The 20,595-nt window shown below is 49.6% G+C and overlaps 2 protein-coding genes across 2 annotated transcripts in view; one reads left to right on the forward strand and one right to left on the reverse strand.

The window, feature by feature from the left end:
- Positions 1-302: 302 nt before the first annotated feature.
- Positions 303-1,222, forward strand: Ninj2 (ninjurin 2). Its single transcript, XM_051203863.1, has 2 exons — positions 303-557; positions 1,034-1,222. Exons 1-2 carry the CDS (start codon positions 365-367, stop codon positions 1,198-1,200), a joined length of 360 nt encoding a protein of 119 aa, XP_051059820.1. The 5' UTR covers positions 303-364; the 3' UTR covers positions 1,201-1,222.
- A 4,536-nt stretch (positions 1,223-5,758) lies between these two features.
- B4galnt3 (beta-1,4-N-acetyl-galactosaminyltransferase 3) overlaps positions 5,759-20,595 on the reverse strand; it is a 94,344-nt gene continuing 79,507 nt past the window's right edge. The window contains exons 10-20 of the mRNA XM_051203864.1: positions 17,883-18,026; positions 16,904-17,013; positions 16,013-16,113; positions 15,707-15,776; positions 13,994-14,748; positions 11,531-11,844; positions 10,669-10,822; positions 10,367-10,439; positions 9,324-9,477; positions 8,652-8,778; positions 5,759-6,241 (exon numbers count right to left, since the gene is read on the reverse strand). Of these exons, the coding sequence (XP_051059821.1) occupies positions 6,133-6,241; positions 8,652-8,778; positions 9,324-9,477; positions 10,367-10,439; positions 10,669-10,822; positions 11,531-11,844; positions 13,994-14,748; positions 15,707-15,776; positions 16,013-16,113; positions 16,904-17,013; positions 17,883-18,026 (2,111 nt within the window). The 3' untranslated portion in view covers positions 5,759-6,132. The remainder of the gene's footprint in view (positions 6,242-8,651; positions 8,779-9,323; positions 9,478-10,366; positions 10,440-10,668; positions 10,823-11,530; positions 11,845-13,993; positions 14,749-15,706; positions 15,777-16,012; positions 16,114-16,903; positions 17,014-17,882; positions 18,027-20,595) is intronic.

Consider the following 20,595-nt stretch of genomic DNA (forward strand, 5'->3'; position numbering starts at 1 on the left):
GATCAGGCTGGCCTCAAACTCGCAGAGATCTGCCCTGCCTCTATCTCCAGAGTGCTGGGATTAAGGTGTGTGCCATCACGGTCTGGCCCCTTTTCATTCTTTGACTGGCAGAGAAAACAAACCCAGTTAAGACCTCTAGGATTACAAGTATGTGTCACCAGGATCCAATCATACTGTCTTACTGGGGATCAAATCCAGGGCTTGATGGATGCTAGGTAAATGCTCTACCAACTACACCTGTAGGGCCTTCGCTCCTTTGGGAAGGGAATTAAAATCCCTGTATTCTTTCCCTTGAAGCCCCTTTACAAAATATCTTCTCTTACAGCATGGGCACTCCAACCCCCCAGGGAACCAGCTTCTCAATATGAACCATTACGCCACCAAGAAGAGTGTGGCGGAGAGCATGCTGGATGTGGCACTCTTTATGTCCAATGCCACGAGGCTGAAAGTGGTGCTGGAGCAGGGGCCGTCCTCGCAGTACTACACCACCCTCATCACCCTCATCAGTGTCTCTCTGCTCCTGCAAATAGTCATTGGCATTCTTCTTGTGGTCATTGGTAAGGACCACAGCCTGCAGTCAGACTGTCTGCCTTAGTGCGCCCCCTGGTGGTAGGAAAGGCCGCTGCATCCCACGTGAAACTTGCCAGCCACCTAAGAGCCAGGCTTCTACCCCTCCAAGTAACAGATCCTACAGCGAGGGCACCTCCTCTCCTTTCTCCTCATATCCCATGCGTGGGCACTCCTTGACAGCTGCTGAATGACTGACCCCTCTAGCTGGTATCAGTCTTTTATATTGTAAGCATACCTCCCCTCTTAGATGTTTTTGTTCTGCCCTCTTAGATGTTTTTGTTCCCAATTCCCTTCATTTGATGCACCTTGTGAATGCCCCATATGCCCATCAGAAGACCCCAACACATTTAAGTCCAGTGATGATTTCTTCCTGGAGGTCTCCAATCCATGGGTGGGGAGAGGGAAACTCTAGCCCTGCTAGATTGGCCTTTGTCCACCCACCCTGATCTCCTTGTCTCCACAGCCAGGCTGAACCTGAATGAGGTAGAAAACCAGTGGCGTCTAAACCAGCTCAACAATGCTGCCACCATGTTGGTCTTCATCACTGTGGTCGTCAACATTTTCATCACTGCTTTTGGGGCACACAAGACAGGCTCAATGGCTGCCAGGACCTCCAGCAATCCTGTTTAATCCCTACCTAGATCCCAGGTGAGGTGGAAGGCCAGCGGACCTCAGATCCAAGGGCTCACAACTGACCTCTGTGTCTGGCTGTAGTAGTAAGAGGGCTCTCCCTCCCTGCACCAAGGGGGAAGCTCTATAGGCCTGTGGACAAGGGAGTTCTTGAAGGGCTGATGGGCCTTGCACAGTACATTCAACATGAGGGGTGCACCACGACGGGTGTTTTTCTTTCTTATAAAGGAAAGCATTTAGTGAGGCTCATGTGTAAGTCTCCCCTTGTACATGTACCATGAATGCTGTGTTATGTCCACGAGCCAACGACGTACATGTGCAGTAAGTGTTGGTACCACAAGTACACAAATGTTAGCCTCCAACAGAACTTTCACAATTAGTGCATGTTTATAAGCATACTCCCCCGCCCCCCCAAAGTACATGCACCCTGAGTAAGTATATTCATGTTGAGTTTAAAGCATGGGCCTCTCACAGTACGTGCACCATGAGTGATGTGACACGTTACAGGCTTGAGCCTCCCACAAGTCGGTACATGACCACGAGCAGGACTTAGTGAGCCTGCCTGGAGGCCTTTGCCCTGAAGAAGTGATGATCCTTCCGTTCTTCTGCTGCTTGTTTTCAAGGGCCGTCTCCTGTTACCCAGGCTAGACATAATCTATGTTAAGCAATGTGCCACACCCAGCCCAGTTTTTAGGTAGACTTTTGCCCCCACAGCTTTGGGTAGGGTGGAGGGCCAATGTGGTTAGTGGATGTTGTGGCCTGTGGCTTCTACTTGGTGTGGTCGGGCAGTGTAGTAGTCAAGCAGTGCTTGCCGATGTCACTGTGGCACATGGGCCAGCAGCAGCATCCACAGTGCACCCTAGGAGCTGGCTGGGAACTGAACTTCAGGTCCCACTCAGGGCTGCTGAGTCACAAGTCACCCCCTTCTTTGCTTCCTTCTCCCGGATTCTCAGGAGCCTCATTCAGACCCACCCTTCCGTGTCTTTTGTCACAGGCCCTGGATCTGGAATGGCTTCAGACTTTGTCCCTGACCTGTCAGGCTAACTAGCACGTTCCACAGCCTCCGGGAGAACTTCAAGGGCAACAAAAATGCCCCTGCTTCCTGTCTGCAGCACCTGAATTAAGTTGTGCAGGGTTCCTGGGTGATGTAATTGCAACTTGGTCTGGAGGCCTGAGTTCAGGCTCTGCAACAGCCACCCTTTCCTCCAGCAACAGTAATTGGCTCTGCTAAATAAGGAAATCTACCCGGCTCACAGGCTCTGGTTCCACTGCATTCCTTCCCTCTGCCCCAAGCCTCAACTATCCCTTTCTGCAAAATGGGAATCTGTCTATAAAGTTATCTGAACATTCACCAAGTTGCTATCTTCAGTATTATGGGCTCTGAATCAGGCTGGTCTGTGGATGCCTTTGTCATCTGTGTCCTGGAAAGGGTTTATTGCCACCTGAACATCAAAAACAGGTCACTGACTTCTAGACCGATGAATATACACATGAGCTTTCTAAAGACTCTGCTATAAACTTATTGTACTTTTCACACTAATGGGGTCTTTTAGATGCGTTAGAAGAATATTCATTTTCAGTGAGTAAAGCCTGAGGACCCCACATGGAATGGGGTGGGGGAGAACCAACCACTGAATACTGACTGCCCTCTGACCTGTGCCTGTGGCACGCATATGCTACACACACTCTGAGTACGTTTCATTTTATTTATTTATTTGTTTATTTATTTTTGAGACAGGGCCATACCATGTAACTTTGGCTGTCATGGAGCTCACTGTGTAGATCAGGCTGGACCTGAACTCACAGAGATCCACCTGCCTTTGCCTCTGGACTGCTGGGATCAAAGGCACCATTAAATGGCTAAAAACTTAAAAAAAAAAAAAAAATAGGGGTACTAGAGAGATGGCTTAGAGGTCAAGAGCACTGTCTTGTGGTGATATTTTGTTTATGCTATAACAAAGCTTTCCTGAAGATCAGAGAAGCAAAGTAGCCAGCTACTAAAGAGTTCAAGTCATAACATTTTTTTTTTTTAATTTTAGACGAAAAAGGGGGGGAATGTGGTGATATTTTGTTTAAGATCTAACAAAGCTTGTCTGAGGATCAGAGTGCAAAGCCAGCCATAGCCATAGAGGCCAGGCAGTTACACCTTTAATCCCAGCACTCAGGAGATAGAGGCAGATGGATCTCTGTGAGTTCAAGGTCACTCTGGGCCACATGAGAGTGAATCAGTCTAAAAGAGAAACAGAGCTCGCGCCTTTAATCCCAGCACTGGGGAGATGGAGACAGAACAGAGAGAGGAATATAAAGTGGGAGGAGACAGGAGCTCGCTGTAGCCCTGGGGTTGGGGGGGCAGTGTAGTCGGGAGCAGGGTGAGGTCAGGACCGCCCTTCTGTCTGAGCACTGACAGAAGTGGGAGCTCTCTAGTGGCTGTCTGCTTTGCCCCTCTGATCTTTAGGCAAGCTTTATTTGTTACATCATAAACAAAATATTACCACACTGGCTGCTCTTCCAGAGGGCCTGAGTTCAATTCCCAGGATTCACATGGTGACTGACAGCTATCTGTGATTCCAGTTCCAGAGAAGGCAATGCTGGCTTCTGGCCTCCATGGGCACCAGTCAATCAGGTGGTGCACAGATACACATGCAGGCAAAACACCAATGAACATAAAATAAAAATAAATTTTAAAAAAATCTTGAAGAATTAAAAAATTGCCCAAGTCAAACATAACTAGGAAAGCCAGCTCACACTGGCAGAGCACTAATAGAGTACCTTCAATTCACTCAGAAAAGAGCTTTATTTATTTGTTCGTTCTTTTATTTAATTCATTTATTTAATTCATTCATTCATTTAATTCATTCATTTATTGAATTCATTCATTCATTTATTAATTCATTCATTCATTTTGACAGGGTCTTGCCTGTACATCTCATCTTCATGTCTCAGCTTCCCAAGTGCTGGGATTACAGCTGCACTGCTCCAGCTTCTGGGTGCTCCAGCTTCTGGGGGGAAGAGGAGGGTGTCCTCTAGCTGAGGCCGTGACCTCCACTAACCTGGGCTGCTGAGACTGTGAGACACAGTCAGGACAGTGTGCTGTTCTTCCCAAGCACACGTTGTCCTTTCTGTCTCAGCAAGCACCGAGTCAGAAGGCAAGGGATAGTTCTTAGCCTGTCAGTGAGCAAACGGCTGAGTCCCCGGCTCTTGGGAAACAGGAAAACTGCCCTAAGATGCTGACTTCAACGCCCTCTTTCCTCTCTCCATCTACAGCATTTTCCTTTCCCTTAAGGCAGATGGTAAGGAGGTAAGAGATATCAAACACAAGGCACTAGACCAGGGAGGGAGGTGCTGAGCAGGGTGGGGAAGGCCCAGAGGGCTCCCGGTCCTCAGAAACAGAGCAGGAGCAGGAGGGCTTCTGGGACTGACTCTGGCCTCCAGCACAATTCCAATTATCTAAGACTTCAGAGAGAAGTCTGGCACTCCGGCTGTCCAACTGCAGCCCTAGCCTACTTCCTATGTGCCTTTTCTAAAGGGCAGAAAACCTGAGCAGGGATGAGAAAAAGCCACAACCATTAACAGACCCACCTTGCCCTTCTGACTGTTTAAAGGCAAGGCCCAGCGGGTTCCCAGTGCGCCCCACTTCGCATGTGCCAAACTGTTCTTGGCACTCACAGAGCCCACCACATGGGTGCTGCAGCTCCAAATGCTGCACTTTGGATTCACAGCATGGAGGGCAGCCGAGGGGAGCCCTTTCTCACAGCAGAAACGCGCTACCCTGCCCCCTCTTCACAGACTGGTTTAATACCCAGTGTGCAATGCACCACTGGTGCAGCAGCAGCAGCAATGCAAAGTCCCAGCCTCGGAGCATGGGACTATTAGTGCAAGATAAGTATGTGACATCGGGGGACAGATGGGGTAGCCAAAGACAGAAAAGGTTAGGGGCTCTTGTCCCAAAATTAACCAGTTCTTCCTGCCCATGGCCTTGCCTCCCCATACCTCTCTCTGCCCCTTATCAGACAGCCAGGTTTTTCCTCCTCCTCCTCAGGGCCAGGAGGCTGGGGCTCTCTGGGCAGGAGGGCAAGGCCACAGGGGTGCAAGCCTACAGCACACATTTTCTTCCCTTGTCCTCCCTGCTTGAGTCCCTCCCACATTCCCTTAGGCAGGTGATGGGCTATCTATGTCACCTTTGGTGGCACCTCCCTATTATCTCCAGGTCTTCACTGGCAGGTGAGCCAAAGAAGGGGCATTTCTCTGCCTGCATGACCTTGCTGGGCCCACACAGCCCATAGGGACACTCGGGAAAATGGGCCCGCTGCCCATCTGCTTCCATCTCACACCCTGTTGCAGTAGGAGGATGCCATCAATGTTGGGGTTCCACTAACGAACCCTCTACTGTAGGAGCTGAGTTAATACCCAGTAGGTGGCCAGCTCTTCGGTGGCTACCAGGAGGGATGCGTGTGTTTGGAAGGCACAGACTGGGCCTGGAGCTGAGGTACTTCACATAGGACCCAGCACCTCAGTGGGTCTGAGGTCTGCAATGCACAGCTTCATTCCCAGTCAGTACTGGGTCTAGACATAAGTCTTCATTATCTGTTAAAAATCATCACCCCCAATACCTCCACCCCAAATAAAATCTGTTCCATTGAAGTTTCTGGTTCATGGTCAGTACTCCCGGTGAGGAGCACGGGGCCATGGGAATGCACCTCTGTGGACATGATGGTGTCTATTAAATCAGGTGCTTTCTTCTTGACCTCATTGCCCATCCTATGCAGTCATTCCAATCTGTCAACTCAGTGACGGCGGAGGAGCCCCGGCACTTGCCCCTGCATGAAGGGGCAGCTCCGGTGGAGAGGGCAATTAGTGCTGAGGCCTCAGCTCCTCATATTCCCTCCTCGAGGCCAACTGCACGTCAAGGGGCTGTAAGGGGCTGTCCCGGGGTCACGGCATCTTCATCTGGCGGTGATTCCACATGCCTCGCTTGGAATGGAAGTAGTGGAAAAAGTTCCTGAGGGAGAGCCGATCCACTTCCAGGCCTGCCTGGAGGATCCTGGAGGGGAGAGGGAGTGTTAGCCAGCAGAAGCAGGAAGGATACAGGCAACCTGCCTGGGTTGCAGTCACAGCTGTGTGACTCAGAAAGTTGCCTATCAAAGACACATCCCCAGCTCTATCTAGAAGAGGACAATAGTCTTACAAATGTGTGTGTGTATCCATCCTCTCTGATCACACACACACACACACACACACACACACACACACACACACACACACACACAATGGATTTGTAGCATTTAGCACAGTTCCCAGCACACACCAGTTGCTTGACAGTATCAGGAGACTGGAACTGGAGATACCACCCACAGACTTTCCCCATTCCTATTAGTGGTGTGTGTGTGTGTGTGTGTGTGTGTGTGTGTGTGTGTGTGTAAGTGTGTGTGATGGGGGGAAATCATCTTGTTATATAACCCAGGCTGGCCTCTGACTCAAGATTCTTCTGCCTCAGCCTCCTGTGTGTTGAACAGCCTGGCTTTTTTTCTTTTTCTTTTTTCTTTTAGTGCTAGGGATCAAACCCAAGGTCTCACAGAAGGTAGGCAATGTTCTCATTTGCACAGCTGCCAGAGGAGGGTCCCTTTCCAAGGAGGCCTATACTTCAAACAGGACTGCAAGTAGACAGAACCAGAAGCAGCCCTTTCCTCAGGTCTCAAAGACAGCGGGAGGGTTCAGAACTATTTTGGAGGTGTATATCAAATGTCATATGGGACAGTAACCACTACACTGGGCTCCCGTCCACTTCGGGGTCTACTGTGCTGTGGCTTCCTGTGACTGAGTTATTTGACAAAGCTCTCTGAACCTCTCCACACCCCACCTTTAAATCTCAGTATTTCAGTATTCTTCCTTCTTCTTCCCTCCAGTGGGAAGGCAAAGGTGGACCTGATTTTTAGGCCTCTGATGTTTTACAGTGATAGAAGGGGCTAGTAACTAACTGCTTTTCACGAGTGGTTTCCCCTCGGAGAAATGGAGACAACTGCATAGGAATTTGGTGAGAAAGATGAATGAGCCTGGGGCATGAACCCCACCTGCCAATTATAACAACTCAGAGGTTGGTGGCTGCACCTGGCAGGTGGCTGCAGCTCTCAGGAAGTAGCACACCTCTGGTGCCCCTGGCCTTGTCCCCTCCTCCTCCTGTGACATCCTTCCAACAGTTACAGGCTTTCTTTAAGTTCACATCTCAATGAGCACCCTCTTTCTTCCCCTTCTCTTTGGGAACAAACTTCTTGAAAAAGGACTCAAATGCGAACGCAGGGAGAAACAGGTTTCTCCCAGTCTTGCAGCCCAGCATCCACAGGTGTCCACCCAACCCTGCTTCTTGCTAGAACACTTTCCTGGCCCACCTGCCAAGTCCACTGCTCCCACTGTGTCCCGCCATTTCTCGCCTTTCTCCTTTTCTTTTTTGAGGGATGGGGACTGAGGCTGGGTCTTGCTGTGTAGCCCAGGCTAGCCTTGAACTTTGGCAATCTTCTTGCCTCCAGCCTCCCCAGTGCTGGGATTAGAGGCATATGCCACCACACCAGGCTAAGAATACAAGTGTATGAGTATATGCAAACACATGGTATACACTGGGTTAAGTGTTTTAGTCTGTCTTAGTCCCAGGCTAAATTTCCTAGTCTGCCCAAGATGTCAGTAAGTCCCATTGCTACTAATGCCACCATGCTGTCCTGCCGCAAACCCACCTCTTCTTCCCCTAAGTTGCTTTAGTTAGGTCCTTTGTCACAGTGATGACAAAAGTGACATATATGTGTGTGTGTGTGTGTGTGTATAATAGATTTGTATACAATATAATATATTTGTATGTAAAATGTGTATCTATAAATATATATTTGTAGATGTAAGCGGATTTTTCCATTCTTTAGTACTGGGGATTGAGCCTGAGGCCTCATTCATGCTAGGTAAGTGCTCTATCTGCTCTGAGACTATTCACTACTTTCAAAACCCCTTCCCTTCTCACCTCCAGGAACCCAGACCCCTTGGATATCCTGTTGCTATCCTACAGCCTATTTTTCTGGCTCCCAGCTCACTCCTAACCCTTGACCCATCTTCCAGTGTCCTCTCACAGCTTTCAGGCCCTCCGCCAGGCAGCCATGTCTGGGAAAAGCATGATCCCTGGCTGGGGAGAAAGCTCCTGGGAACCTCGCCTGGTCCTAAGAATATCATCATCTTCACTGTTAACTCCAGTCTCTTGCTTTACCTGTGACAACCCAACCGACCACTCAGACTGTGACACACAGTGTTAGTGTCATCCCTGTCTGCTGGAAACACAGCCAGCATGTCAGTGAAGCTAGCCTCCAGACCAGTACCCTTTTCCATGCCCTGGGAATCTGCAGCACAGCTCTGAGGCTGTGGTTTCGCTGCCCTGGGACTGGATCTCCAGCAGATCCCTAAAGGCCGTGTTCCTGTGTCACCTGTCCAGCAGCTCCCAGTCTTCCCCTCCCCAGCGGTCTCGGAACTCCTTGGTGTTCATGCCCCCAATCTTGTCCAGGTCAGACTTGTAGATGCCAAGCAGTCCAAATCCATTGACCTCCCAGTAGCCTGTGGACAGAGAAGACACTCAACTAAGAGGAGCTAGATGCTGTGTTTGAACAGGCTTTTCTGAAGGTAGAGAGTTGGGCGGCAGAGGCCGAAGACTGTCAGCTAAGGAAGTCCCTGGGCTGTCTGGGGGAGGACCCCTACCAAAACTTGAGGTTCAGCAAACACAGCAGTGACCATAGACTGATGTCAAAACCTAACTGTAGCCCAGCAATTAGGACATGACCCCAGCAGCGCCACTGGCAGCTGTGAGTTGGTTTTCTTGTCCATTTCCTCTCTCCACCTTCCTGTCTTCTGGGCACAGCACCCAGCACATAGCAAATGCTTCACGAATGTCAGATGAATGCATGCTGGAGGGGAGGGGAAAGTACCACTGCTTTGCCTGCCACTGTGGCTGTCAGTAAAGCTGGGATATGTCCAAAGTCCAGAGAACACAGAAAGGCAGGATGGGGAAGAAGCTGATGCTTAGGCATACACTGTTCCAGCCTTGAGGTTAAACACCAAGGTCAGGGGGTGTCTCCTCCTTCCTCAGCCAGGGCAAGGCTCACCCTCAGGCCACTGTGGGGTGGCCCCACAGTGCAGCCGCATCACTATGGGGGCAAAGGCCATCTTGCCCTCTACACAGTGCTTGCGGATGGTATCGATGATTGTTGCTGGAAAGTGGATGTGCAGGTCACAGAGGAAGATGATGCTGTGTGGGTCCTGGGGATGGAGAAGACAAGGTCAGAGGACATTTGGACCGGAGCCGGGAGACGAGACTACTCTCTAGAGCAGTGGTTCTCAACTTTCCTAATGCTGTGACCCTTTAACACAGTTCCTCATGTTGTAATGACCCCCCACACACACCATAAAATTATTTGTTGCTATTTTGTAACTGTAATTTTGCTACTGTTGTGAATCGTAATGCAAATACTTTTGGAGACAGAGGTTTGCCAAGGGGGTCACAACACACACGTTGAGAACTACTGCTCTAAAGACATCCTCAGGCCCTTCCCTACTAGAGTAACTGACAACTTACACAAAGCTAAACACTAGGCAAATTTCCACAACCCGGGGTAGCAGGGCTAAGTCCTCACACCACATGGTGAATTCAGAATCCTCCTCCACTTTCTTTTGAGACAGTCTCAGAAGACTGGTCTGGGATTTGCTGCACAGTCCAGGTTGACCTCAACTCATGTTCCCCCAGCTCTGCCTCCTCAGCGCTGGCATTATGTGCATGTAGCACAATACCTGACTTGTGCCCCATGTTCTCGTACCCATGATCTCGTAGTCTGAGGATTCCGACACCTGAGCTAACCCTTCCTTGCTATTCACTTAGTCCCCTCACTGCATTGAGTCTGCAGGGCAGTGTCAAGCATGCTCCTTGCTAAGGTTTCAAAGTATCTCCCAAAGGCCACGGGTTAGAGGATCGCTTTCCAGCCACAGCAATAGAAAGCAAACGAGGATGCTCAGGTTATCTTGTTAGAGTAATGGACAGTCCTATGACCCAATCCCGATCCTACTAAGGAGCTGACTACCTTATGGCTTCCAAATGCTTCTCAGTCTCTTAACTACTCTTGATCACCTTCCCAATCCTCCTTGAGGCCATTACCTTCACCAGGTCTATGCCAGCCTGTAGTCCGGAGGAACGCTCAAAGTTTCCACTCAGCCTCAGGTACTGGTAGCTACAGGAAGAGAAGGAGGGACCAAGTGTGAGGATTCAGCTGTAGAGTCCCTACAGGAAGTTGGAAGGCACAAAATATAGAAGTGGGCTCTCCAGGGTTGTGGGCAGGGATGTAAGGCTGAACAATGGGACTCAGGAAAGGTGGCCGCAACTCGTTGTTTCTACCCTGACCAGCATTCCTGGGATGTTGGCACAGTGGTAAGCTAGCTGCAGCCAGAGGCCTTCCTCACCTCTTCAGCCTGGACCTCTTCAGAGCCATCTCAACATCCATGTCCTCACTGCTATAGTCTGTGATGATGATGTTGAAATGTGGGTCACCGGTGACTTGGGACAGGCTCTCCATATCTCTGATGAACTGCTGTACCCAGCGAGCCTGGTTTTTCACTGTCCAGGTAGGACAGGGAGAAAACAAGAGTTAAGGAAAGGCAAACATCTCTCAGCTCTGAGCCCAGTCAGGAGTCCAAACCATCAGCCTCTACCAGGGAATAATGCACGGGAGTCATTAGCATGAACCACAGGGACCCTAGGGAGGGGTGGGGCTCACCAGCCCATGACCATCTATAGCTCCCCAACACCTCCCAGGCAAGACAGTCTTGGGTGGAACTTAGGGCAGCAACTCTGCCCAGCTTTAACAGACCTTTGCTATCGATCCATCTTACTCATACCTTTCCTCTCTTATCCTTCATTCTTACACACTGCCTTGTGTTTTCCTTTCTCATTGTAAAAACCACTCCAGGGCTGGAGGTGTGGCTCCATGCCTTGCTGAGCTCATGCCAGGTCCTATATTTGATCTCCAGCAGCACAAAAAATAATCAAACCAAAACCCACTTTATATAATACCCTCATTCTTATTTCTTCAACAGCAACCCAAGTGGATGCTCACACCCAACCCTGAGACCTAGCATGACAGAAAGTAGCAGCTTCAACTCAGCATGGGATCTCAGCTCCATTGTTCGCTAACCACGCAACAGTTCGATCTATTTTCTTTTGTGAATCCCAGTTCCTCAATGGCAAGGTGGCTTCACTCATAAATAAAACAGATCCAGTTCTTGCAGTGATCACTAATCTCCCCCCCCCCCAGCTAAAGCTTACCAGGTGCAATAAAGTGGACCACAGCTCGATGGTTCCAGGAGAAATTTTGGGGCCAGCATAGCTTTGGCTCTGGATCCTGGGCATTCAGTACATGTCTGTGACTACGGGGACTCCAAACCAGGCCCTGTAGGTTCCGGGTTTCTGTGTCCTCCCCAGCATTGATGTCATTTCCTTTCCAGCCTCGAGTGGACACGTACTCTGAGAGCCTCACCAGGCGCTGGCCTTCCAGCAGTTCAAGCTCCAGGAGATAGCGCCCTCCACGCAGCCGGTCCTGGCGCTTCTCCACATTCAGGATGCGCTGAAGTTGGTATCTCCTGAGAGACAGAGTAGTTACAGTGAGAGGAGGGTGTGTGGTAGAAGTCTGCAGGGCCAGTCGTCAGGAGATCCCTAAGGCTGACCTCAAACTCACAGAGATCCACCTGCCTCTGCCTCCCAAGTGCTGGAAGTGAAGGCGTGCACTACCACTGCCAGACATGATACTTTTTAAAAGATAACAAAGTATATAGGATATACTGAGGCAAGACCTATATTCCAGACCTACATGGGTTCAAAAGCCAACCCAAAATAAAAAACACCAAAATCCAAGTATCAAGAGTTCTGCTTATGAGTCCAAGGCTAGTCCCATCCAAATAGTGAGTCCCGGACCAGTCAAGGCCATGTACAAAAAGCAAAAGCCAGCCATGGTATCACATGCCTGTAATCCTGGCACTTAGGAAGAGGACACAGAAGGGCACAACAAAAACAAACCAAGGTTGGCCTAGGCAACACAGTGAGTCTCCACGTCAAAACAAAACAAAACAAGATCAAAAAGAGGCGGTAGATGGGCTAGAACGATGGCTGGCAGTTAACAGCTCTTGTCCTTCCTTCCACAGGACCTGGCTTTGCTTCCCAGAGCCCACATGGTGGCACTAGCACCCTCTTCTGGCCTCTTAGGGTACTAGGCATGCAGACAAAATACTCATGTATCAACTAAAATAAATAAATAAATCCTTTAAAAAGTGGTTAACAAGAATATGAAAACATATTTAGTACTGATAATCATCAGGGTAATATGAAAAAGATACCATTTCACCCCAGTAAGATTGACAGCCGTCAAGATGACTAAATGACAGAGTAAGAGCCATTAGAGAGAATGCAGATGAAAGGGGGCTCTCTCAAACACGGGTGGGAGTGTAAGCTAGTACAGCTACTAGAGAAAAAATCATGTGTGTGTGTGTGTGGGGGGTTCCTTAAAAAACTACAACTAGAGTTACCATCCAATCCAGCTATCCCACTATCCAAAGGAACTGAGGTCAGCCTTTTAAAGACATCCGCCCTCGTGTGTGCATGCAGCTCTAGTTACAATTGCCAAAACGTTGAACCAAAGTACTTGCTGTGCTGACGAGGCAGGAAGATAGACAGGGCTAGGAGATGAGGAGGGTGCTGGGGAGAGAGGCAGAGAGGCGCCACGAGGAGACACCACGAGCGGCTGAAGGAGTAACAGATCCGGACCCCTTCTCCGGGAAGATGAGACCACGTGCAAATACTTAGATTAATAGAAACGGGTTAACAATTGAGACAGAGCTAGCCAATAAAAAGCCTTATCCATCAGCCAATAATTTAATAATTATTATGTCCTGTGTGCTTATTTGGGACCTGGTAGGACAGAAACTTCCATCTTCAGCCTGGGAAGAATGGGGGAGGCAGATAGAGGCAGACAATCAGGTACAGGATACACCTGGATAGGTGGGGTAATGGGGGGGGATTGTTTAATAATAACTAGCAGGAAGGACTTTCCCTCTCCTCTCCATTCCCTGTCCTCAGGACTTGAGGTGTAGGCCTGTAATCGCAGCTCCTCTGGAGGCTGAGGCAAGAGGATCTCAAGTTCCGGGGCCAGCCTTAATAACTCATTGAGACCTATCTCAAAAAGAAAGAAAGGAAAGGGCTGGGGACAAAGCTTAGCAGGGCAGCACTTGTCATGCCTCGTTGGTGTGAGTGCAGGAACCCAAGCTAACACAAAGAGAATGGAAATGCCCTGGAATTATTAGACACTAGTGATAGCTGAACTCTACTGAGAAGGTATTTTTAAACCCAGCATGCTTGTACCCACCAGCATACTGAGTCTAATAGCATGTGAATTTTCTCTGAAAATATCTTGATTGATTAAACAAATCAACATATAGAGATGGGGGGAACCCTGTGAGGGAGAAGGAAAGGATGAGAGGTGAGGGAGGGCAGAGCTCTAGCCACGCCCTCTGAGGCTGTGACTTAAGCTTTCAGCCTGCTTTGCTTGCTTCTCTCCTTCTCAGAGGGCAGATGCTAGTCTACCAAGCCTCGCTAGTCCTCAGCTCCAGTCATGGCGAAGCCACACAACCTTCTCTCACCCCAGAATACCAGCCAAGGTCCAGCCCCCGGGTCAGGGTCCCTGAGGGCAGTGGCTGCCATCTACCCATGCCCCAGCTCCAGGGGAACCCTGTACCTTACCCCCGGGTCCTCTGGTTGAGCTTTCTCAGGAAGACCCGTATGACTTCCAGGGCCTCCTGCTCCGGAAGCAGCAGGTTGCCAGACGTGTTACAGCTCAGATCAATCCAGTCAGTCCTCAGGGCTTGGAAGTCCAGGTTCTGAGCACTGAAGGTCTGGCCCCAGTTCACCACCGGGTCGAACACAGGCACGAATTCCAACACCTCGCTCATGTCTTCTTCGTCCTCCTCTTCCTCCTCTTCCTCCTCCCCCACCTCTCCTTCCTGGCTTGCTGCAGCCACCACTTCCTCCTCCCCATGCCAGCCCCTGCTGGGGACCTGGGGCTCTATGCTGTCACCCCGTCTCTGCTCGGCAATGTAGGACTCCACCTGTTTCAGCCACTGGGACTGCTCCAGAGTCTTCCCAGGACTGTCACCAGTGGGCCCAGATCTCTGCAGGAGAGGTAGGTTCTCTTTGTCAGAATGAGACAAATCCTGGCTGGGCACAGGGGTACTTTTTTCTTTCCTTTTTCCTGGCTGCTGGCCTGGGATGTCATTTGTCCTGGTTGGAAAGGGGGGTGTCGAGTTCTGCTTGGAAAAAGGTGCCAATGGGCCACTCTGTGGATGAGCCAAGAGCTTCCGAAGGTGATAGTCAGTGACACCCAGCCCCGGGGGGAAAGTAGCCTTTAGGTTTCTCCCTTGTGTTCCAGTGTCCTGGTCTCCGGCTGCAGGGCTTTCCTCTTCTACTTCTCCATATTGGGATTCTTCTAGAAGACCATCCTCAGAATCTGTTAAAAAGCATCCCTCATTTCAGAAGTTTTCAACTCTTCCCCCAAAAGACACAGAACAGCAGAGGTTACACATGTGACATTTCCAAGGGGTCCAGGTGGGGGTCGTTTGTTTACCAAGGTTGATAGGCAGTATGGTGGTGTATACCTGTAATCACAGCACTTAGAAGGTAGAGATAGGAAGACTCTCACATAGTTGAGTCTAGCCTGGTCTACACAGCAAGTTCCAGGCTTCCCTGAATGCCACAGTGAGACTTTGTCTTAAAAAACAAAAGCATGTATGCAAACAAAGAAAGGCTCAAAAAAGAAAAAATAATGCCAACAGCCTCTTAGCTGAGTGACATAAAATACCTCACAAGCACCAGCACCATTTAGGGTTCAAAAAGTGACCTCAGCCATACCCTGTCCCTCACAAAGGAAGGCCACAGCAAGACAGGGTTTCTCCATAGCATGCTTCCCAGCAGCGTACAGAGCCAGGGTCCCCACAGCCACCCATGTCTCCAGCTGCCCTGGGCGTGAGAAGCATCTCTGTCTACATAGACCTGAAATGGAAGGCTCCCTGGATTGTGATGAGGGGGATCGGTCAGGGGATTTGCATGCTAAACTCTTCCGGTTGCAAGGCTGCATGACTAGAATGTTCACTAGAAAGAGACCACAGGCCGGGTGTTGGTGGCACACACCTTTAATCCCAGCACCGGGAGGCAGAGACAGGTGGATTTCTGTGAGGCTAGCCTGGTCTACAGAGCAAGTTCCAGGACAGGTTGCTACAGAGAAACCATGTCTCCAAAACCCCCCCCAAAAAAAAAAAGACAGAAGAAAGAGAGAGGGAGGGAGGGAGGAAGGAAGGAAGGAAGGAAGGAAGGAAGGAAGGAAGGAAGGAAGGAAGGAAGGAAGGAACAGACAACAGCCACTGCAGGTAGGTGCGCCCTGACAGCCTTAGCTGCCCTGGCTTCTGTACCTGGCTGCTCCAGTCCCCGCTTCTCTGACTTGTCCAACTTGATATACTCCTGGAAGCCAGACCTGTAGGAGGAAGACAGGGACGTGTGAACGACACCAGATCCTTCACGGCTTCTACCTGGTTGGGAGTGGAGAAAGGAGCTGGGACAGTATGTTCTGTGAGGGTACACACACATGGTGATGTGAGGAAGAACCAGGGCTCCTCAGTGTGGAGGGCCCCTCCGGCCTAGCCAGGCCCCTCCTGGCTCCTACAGTGCCCCCTGAAAGTCCCTCCATTTGTCCCCTTCAGGGTCGCACACCTGTCCTGCTTATAGGAACTCCCTTGATAGAAGCATTTATTGTGGGTCTCCATGTGGCTCAGGCGGGTGTAGTCATTGGGATAAACAAAGGACAGATGAACCTGAGAGACGAGAAAACAGGGGCATGCGTGAGGGGAGGAATCCTGGGAGGAACCAGCCTGCCTGGGCTGAGCCACACCCGGCCGGACACGGGGAGAAGGCCCCTTCTCCCTTCGGTGAGGAATGTCAATTTTGGTTATGCAGTCTAGACTCCAGACTTCTCATGCCTGCTCTTTTGGGCTCCTGGTAAAGATCCCTGGGACACCTGTCTCCCTTAGGTGTCACCAAGACCATTTCCTCTTCCCGTTGCCACCTGATCCCCTCCTTACAGTTCGGGGCCTTTCTTTATCCACTCAATTACGGCCCCCACTCTCTGGCCTGGCCATGACTCTTGACCACTTCCTTCTTGCCTGCAGTCCTCTATCTTCAACTCTAGGCCTGGGTGTATGGCGTTCTTTCTGCTCCCTCACTCTCCACACAGATAATGCTACTACCCACATCTAGTACATTTTCCCAAGCATCTTGTCTGTGAGTTTAAAATGCCACCGGCTACCCAGTTTCTGGGACTGAGCAGACAGGACAGGGTTTGAGTGGCCCTTGGAGAAGAGTCACTAGGCTACTGAACTGGGGGAAGGGGCAGATTCGAAGGCAGAGCATCCATCTGCAGGACAGATAGTCCACCCTAGAGAGTCCATCCAGGGATGCAGCCCAGGGACTTGAGAGGCCACACTGTCATTCGGGCTAGGGCACAGGAGGCACAGAGTCGGCTTTAGTCCGTCCCCCATCCCCTACACCCCCAGCCACAGGCAGCAGGCCTTCTCCCAGCCATCCTTGGTTTGGGACATGACTTACAAAGCGGAGACCCTGGTAGCGCCGTAGCGGGATCCCATCCACCAGGTAGCTGGGTTTGTAGGGACAATCAGGCAGGACGTGGCGCAGAAGAGACTTGGGGACGAGAGGCACTGAGAACAGAAGGGAAAAGGATTGAAGTGTGTGAAGAAACCAGAGCACAGACATCTTCCACCGGAGCTGCCTCCAGTTGTATTCACTGAGGGCAACTGTGGTCCCAGTCCATGTCTGTCAGCCGAGTCTGCCACAATGAGGACTCCGAGACAGGGGTCAGTACAATTGGATCACTGTCTAGTGACATTTTAATAGGCCACAAGGCTCCACCTCAGTAGTCTCCCATTAGCTGGATTTCCTCTCTTTCCTGCTGCCCAGTTTTCAGTTTTGTTTTGTTTTGTTTTGTTTTTTTTTTTTGAGACAGGGTCTGCGATGGTTGCAAATGCAGGTTCTCCTTGCCGTATCCTCCTGCCTGCTGGGTCTGCAGATAGGTGATATGTCCTTTATTTTAAAGGGAGGAAATGGGGCACTGTCAGCTTTTAAAAGGAAAACATGACTGCTGGGGATGTGCTCTGTGGTACAGAACACGCGCAGCTACAGGTTCCAGATTCAGTCCTGGGCATCAAAATAAAAGACTAACATATTCCTTACTGGACGATAAGAGTTAGAAGCCATAAAGAGACTGACATTTGTGGCCAGCGAGGACTGCACGAGACCATCTGGACCCTAATCCTGTTTCTGGTCTTGGGGGGGTGGGGTTGATCAGACAATGTCCATTCTATAAAGATTTGTAAAGTCATAAAATTGGACATAAATGCTCTTGTGATTCCGGTATGTACATTATGTTTCACACTTCAAAGGGGAAAAGGTTTTGTGACTTCGGGGTTACTGTAGAATAGACAGGTCTCCTGAGTCTTGCCCATCAGTGCAGAGAAACTGGCATGTGCAGTCCCTAGAGGTGGTGATCAGTGTGTGGCCAAGGATTTACCTTGATAGAGGGTGTCCCGAGGGTCAGGCCGCAGCATGTCAGCTGGCGGCTGCTCATCAGTGGGAAGATTGTTGGAGGAGCTCACGTGGCTGGCTGCTGTCTGTGGGATGTGGCCCACCTCATCCATCCTTAGGGTGGTCTCATCTGTGGCCAGGGAGGAGAGAACAGTAGGAAGCTTGCAGAATCAAGTGGGCTTTGCAGGGCAGGTGGAGCTCAGGCACAGCCTCGGTATTCCTGCAGGTGAAGTGTGAGCCGTGCCCAAGGCCCTGCCCGATTTGTGATTTTAGCTGGCGGCTTTGAGCCTGCTTCACCTCATAGTCAGTGCACATCGTGATTTTGTCTAGACGAGAAAGACACCTCTCCCCCTCAAATTGCTGCACTGCTGATCTGACAGACACCTAACTCAGCCGTGTTATTTACTTTCACTTAGCCTATGCCTATACCATACTTCCTGGGTATTCCTGGCCGTGCTGGGGTTTGAACTGAAAGCTTCTCTCTAGTTTCAGCCTCTAGGGTGGGCAGCCACTCATACACCATCTCTGCGTACCATGTGAACATGGTGAACCAAGCTCCCCCAGGCATCCACAGTGGCCCTCCTTCGTCCCCATCAGCTACAGTACTGTTTATCACAGCCGAAGCTAGGGCTCTGACTCTGGCATTTTTAGTCCTCAAGACTGTTCACACCACCTCTCTGAAGCTGGTGGCCAAGCGCCCACAAGGAGTGGTGTAACTGGGTGAAGGTCATGGGAAAAAATTTGTCAATAGTAAAAGGTTTCTGGTTATACCACACAACATCGACTTTGGTTCCAAACATATGATACATGTACTTTGCCACACACCTAGCAAAACCAGTGAACAATCCCTGAAACACTAGCTCAGGCTCTTCTTTATTGTTGTAACAGCATTGACTGCCCTAGAACTTGATTTGTAGACCAGGCTGGCCTCGAACTCACACTGATCTGCCTGCCTCTGCTATCTGCCTGCCTCTGCTTCCTGAGTGCTGGGGTTAAAGGTATGTGCCACCACCACCAGGCTTGAAGTTTTATGATCAATGATAGGAAACAAAACTGTGAGCACTTTGAAAAGCTGTTAGGTGGATTTTGGCTTCAAATTAGGACAGAGTTTCCAAAAGGACCCTTAACATAACTTTTAGTCTGTACCATTGTTTATGCTGAAAGTGATACTCCCAGCAAGGATTTATGCAAAGTAGTGTTCTTGAAAGACTTTAGTTTGCAGAGCAAGGATGTAGGTAAGGGGAAGGAAAATAGTTCTTGCAAGCAGAATATAGAAAATCACAAAGAATGGACTTTGACATGGGTAGAAAGATCAGGAATTATGAGAACAAGAAAGGTTACTATGGTAATGGGGCTAGTGGTTATAAGCTAGGCTGATCTTGTTAAATAGGGCTAGTTACTGAATTATCAAACTTTTGTGGAATAACTGAAGGTTCTAAATGTACAGCCAAGAGAAAGCCAGAATATGAAAGACTTTAGTTTGCAAAGAAAAAAAGGGATAAGAAGTTTCTCACAGGTCTTGGCCCACAACAAGGAAATAGACCCAACCCTGGAACAAATGGTTCCAGATGAGCAGCCCTGTCTGGGTCACACCTGGCCAATGGTCAGTCTGGGGTCTTTCCAAGGTACATTATATGGTTTTTCCTTTTTCCTTTAAAGAAGAACAGGTCATACCGGGGTGATCTCTCAAACATGAGATCATACTTTGTAATCAATCACCTTGTGTCCCATGCATGTATGCTGATTTGTGGTTTGTCCCTATAAAAAGGAGCCTGAAATCTTTGGGGGTGTGCAGCTTTCCCCGAGATTGCTGACACCCGAGTGCACTCGTTCAATAAACACCTCTTGCGTGTTGCATCTCCTGGTTTTGGTGTTTGTGTCTCAGGGCTCTCCCATCAGCCCATCAGGACCCCGGATTTAGGGTCTTACACTCTCAGCATTGGTGATTATAAAATTAAAAACCTTATCAAGGGGCTGAGGATATGGCTCAGTGAGTAAGTGTGTCTGCTTCATAAACAAGACTTTGAATCTCCAGAACCCGCATAGGAGTTGAGCATAACCTGTAGCCCCAGTGCTGTGGCGCAAAAATAGGTAGCTCCCAGGGGCTCACTTGCCAGTCAGCCTAGCTAAAACGTGAGCTCCAGATTCACCCAGAGGCCCTGTTTTACAGGGAAAAGGTATCCTTTAACTCACTACATAATCCAGGATGGCCTTGAACTCACAAAGATCTGCCTGCCTCTGGCTGTTGTATGCTGAGATCAAAAGTGTGCGCCACCACATATGGCCCAAGATTTATTTTATTTAATGTGTTTGTATATCTATCTATGTGAGTCTGTGCCATATGGGTTGGTGCCCGTGGAGGCCAGAAGAGGGCATGGGATCTCTTGGAACAGGTGTGACAGGTTAACTGGGCCCCATCTGACCTGTTTGTTGAGAACTAAACTCCAAGTCTCTGAAGAACAGTAAGTGCTCTTATTTTGTTTTGTTTTTCAAGACAGGTTTCTCTGTGTAACAGCCCTGGCTGTCCTGGAATTTGCTTTATAAACCAAGCTGGGCTCGAATGCACAAAGATCTACCTGCCTCTGCCTTCCAAGTACTGGGATTAAAGGTGTGTGCCACCACACCAGGTTAATAAATGCTCTTTAAAAAAAAAGTTTATTTTATATTTTTAAGTTTTATTTTATGTGTATGAGTACTCT

The sequence above is a fragment of the Phodopus roborovskii genome, unplaced genomic scaffold (genome assembly GCF_943737965.1).
Source record: "Phodopus roborovskii unplaced genomic scaffold, PHOROB, whole genome shotgun sequence".
Lineage (NCBI taxonomy): Eukaryota > Metazoa > Chordata > Mammalia > Rodentia > Cricetidae > Phodopus > Phodopus roborovskii.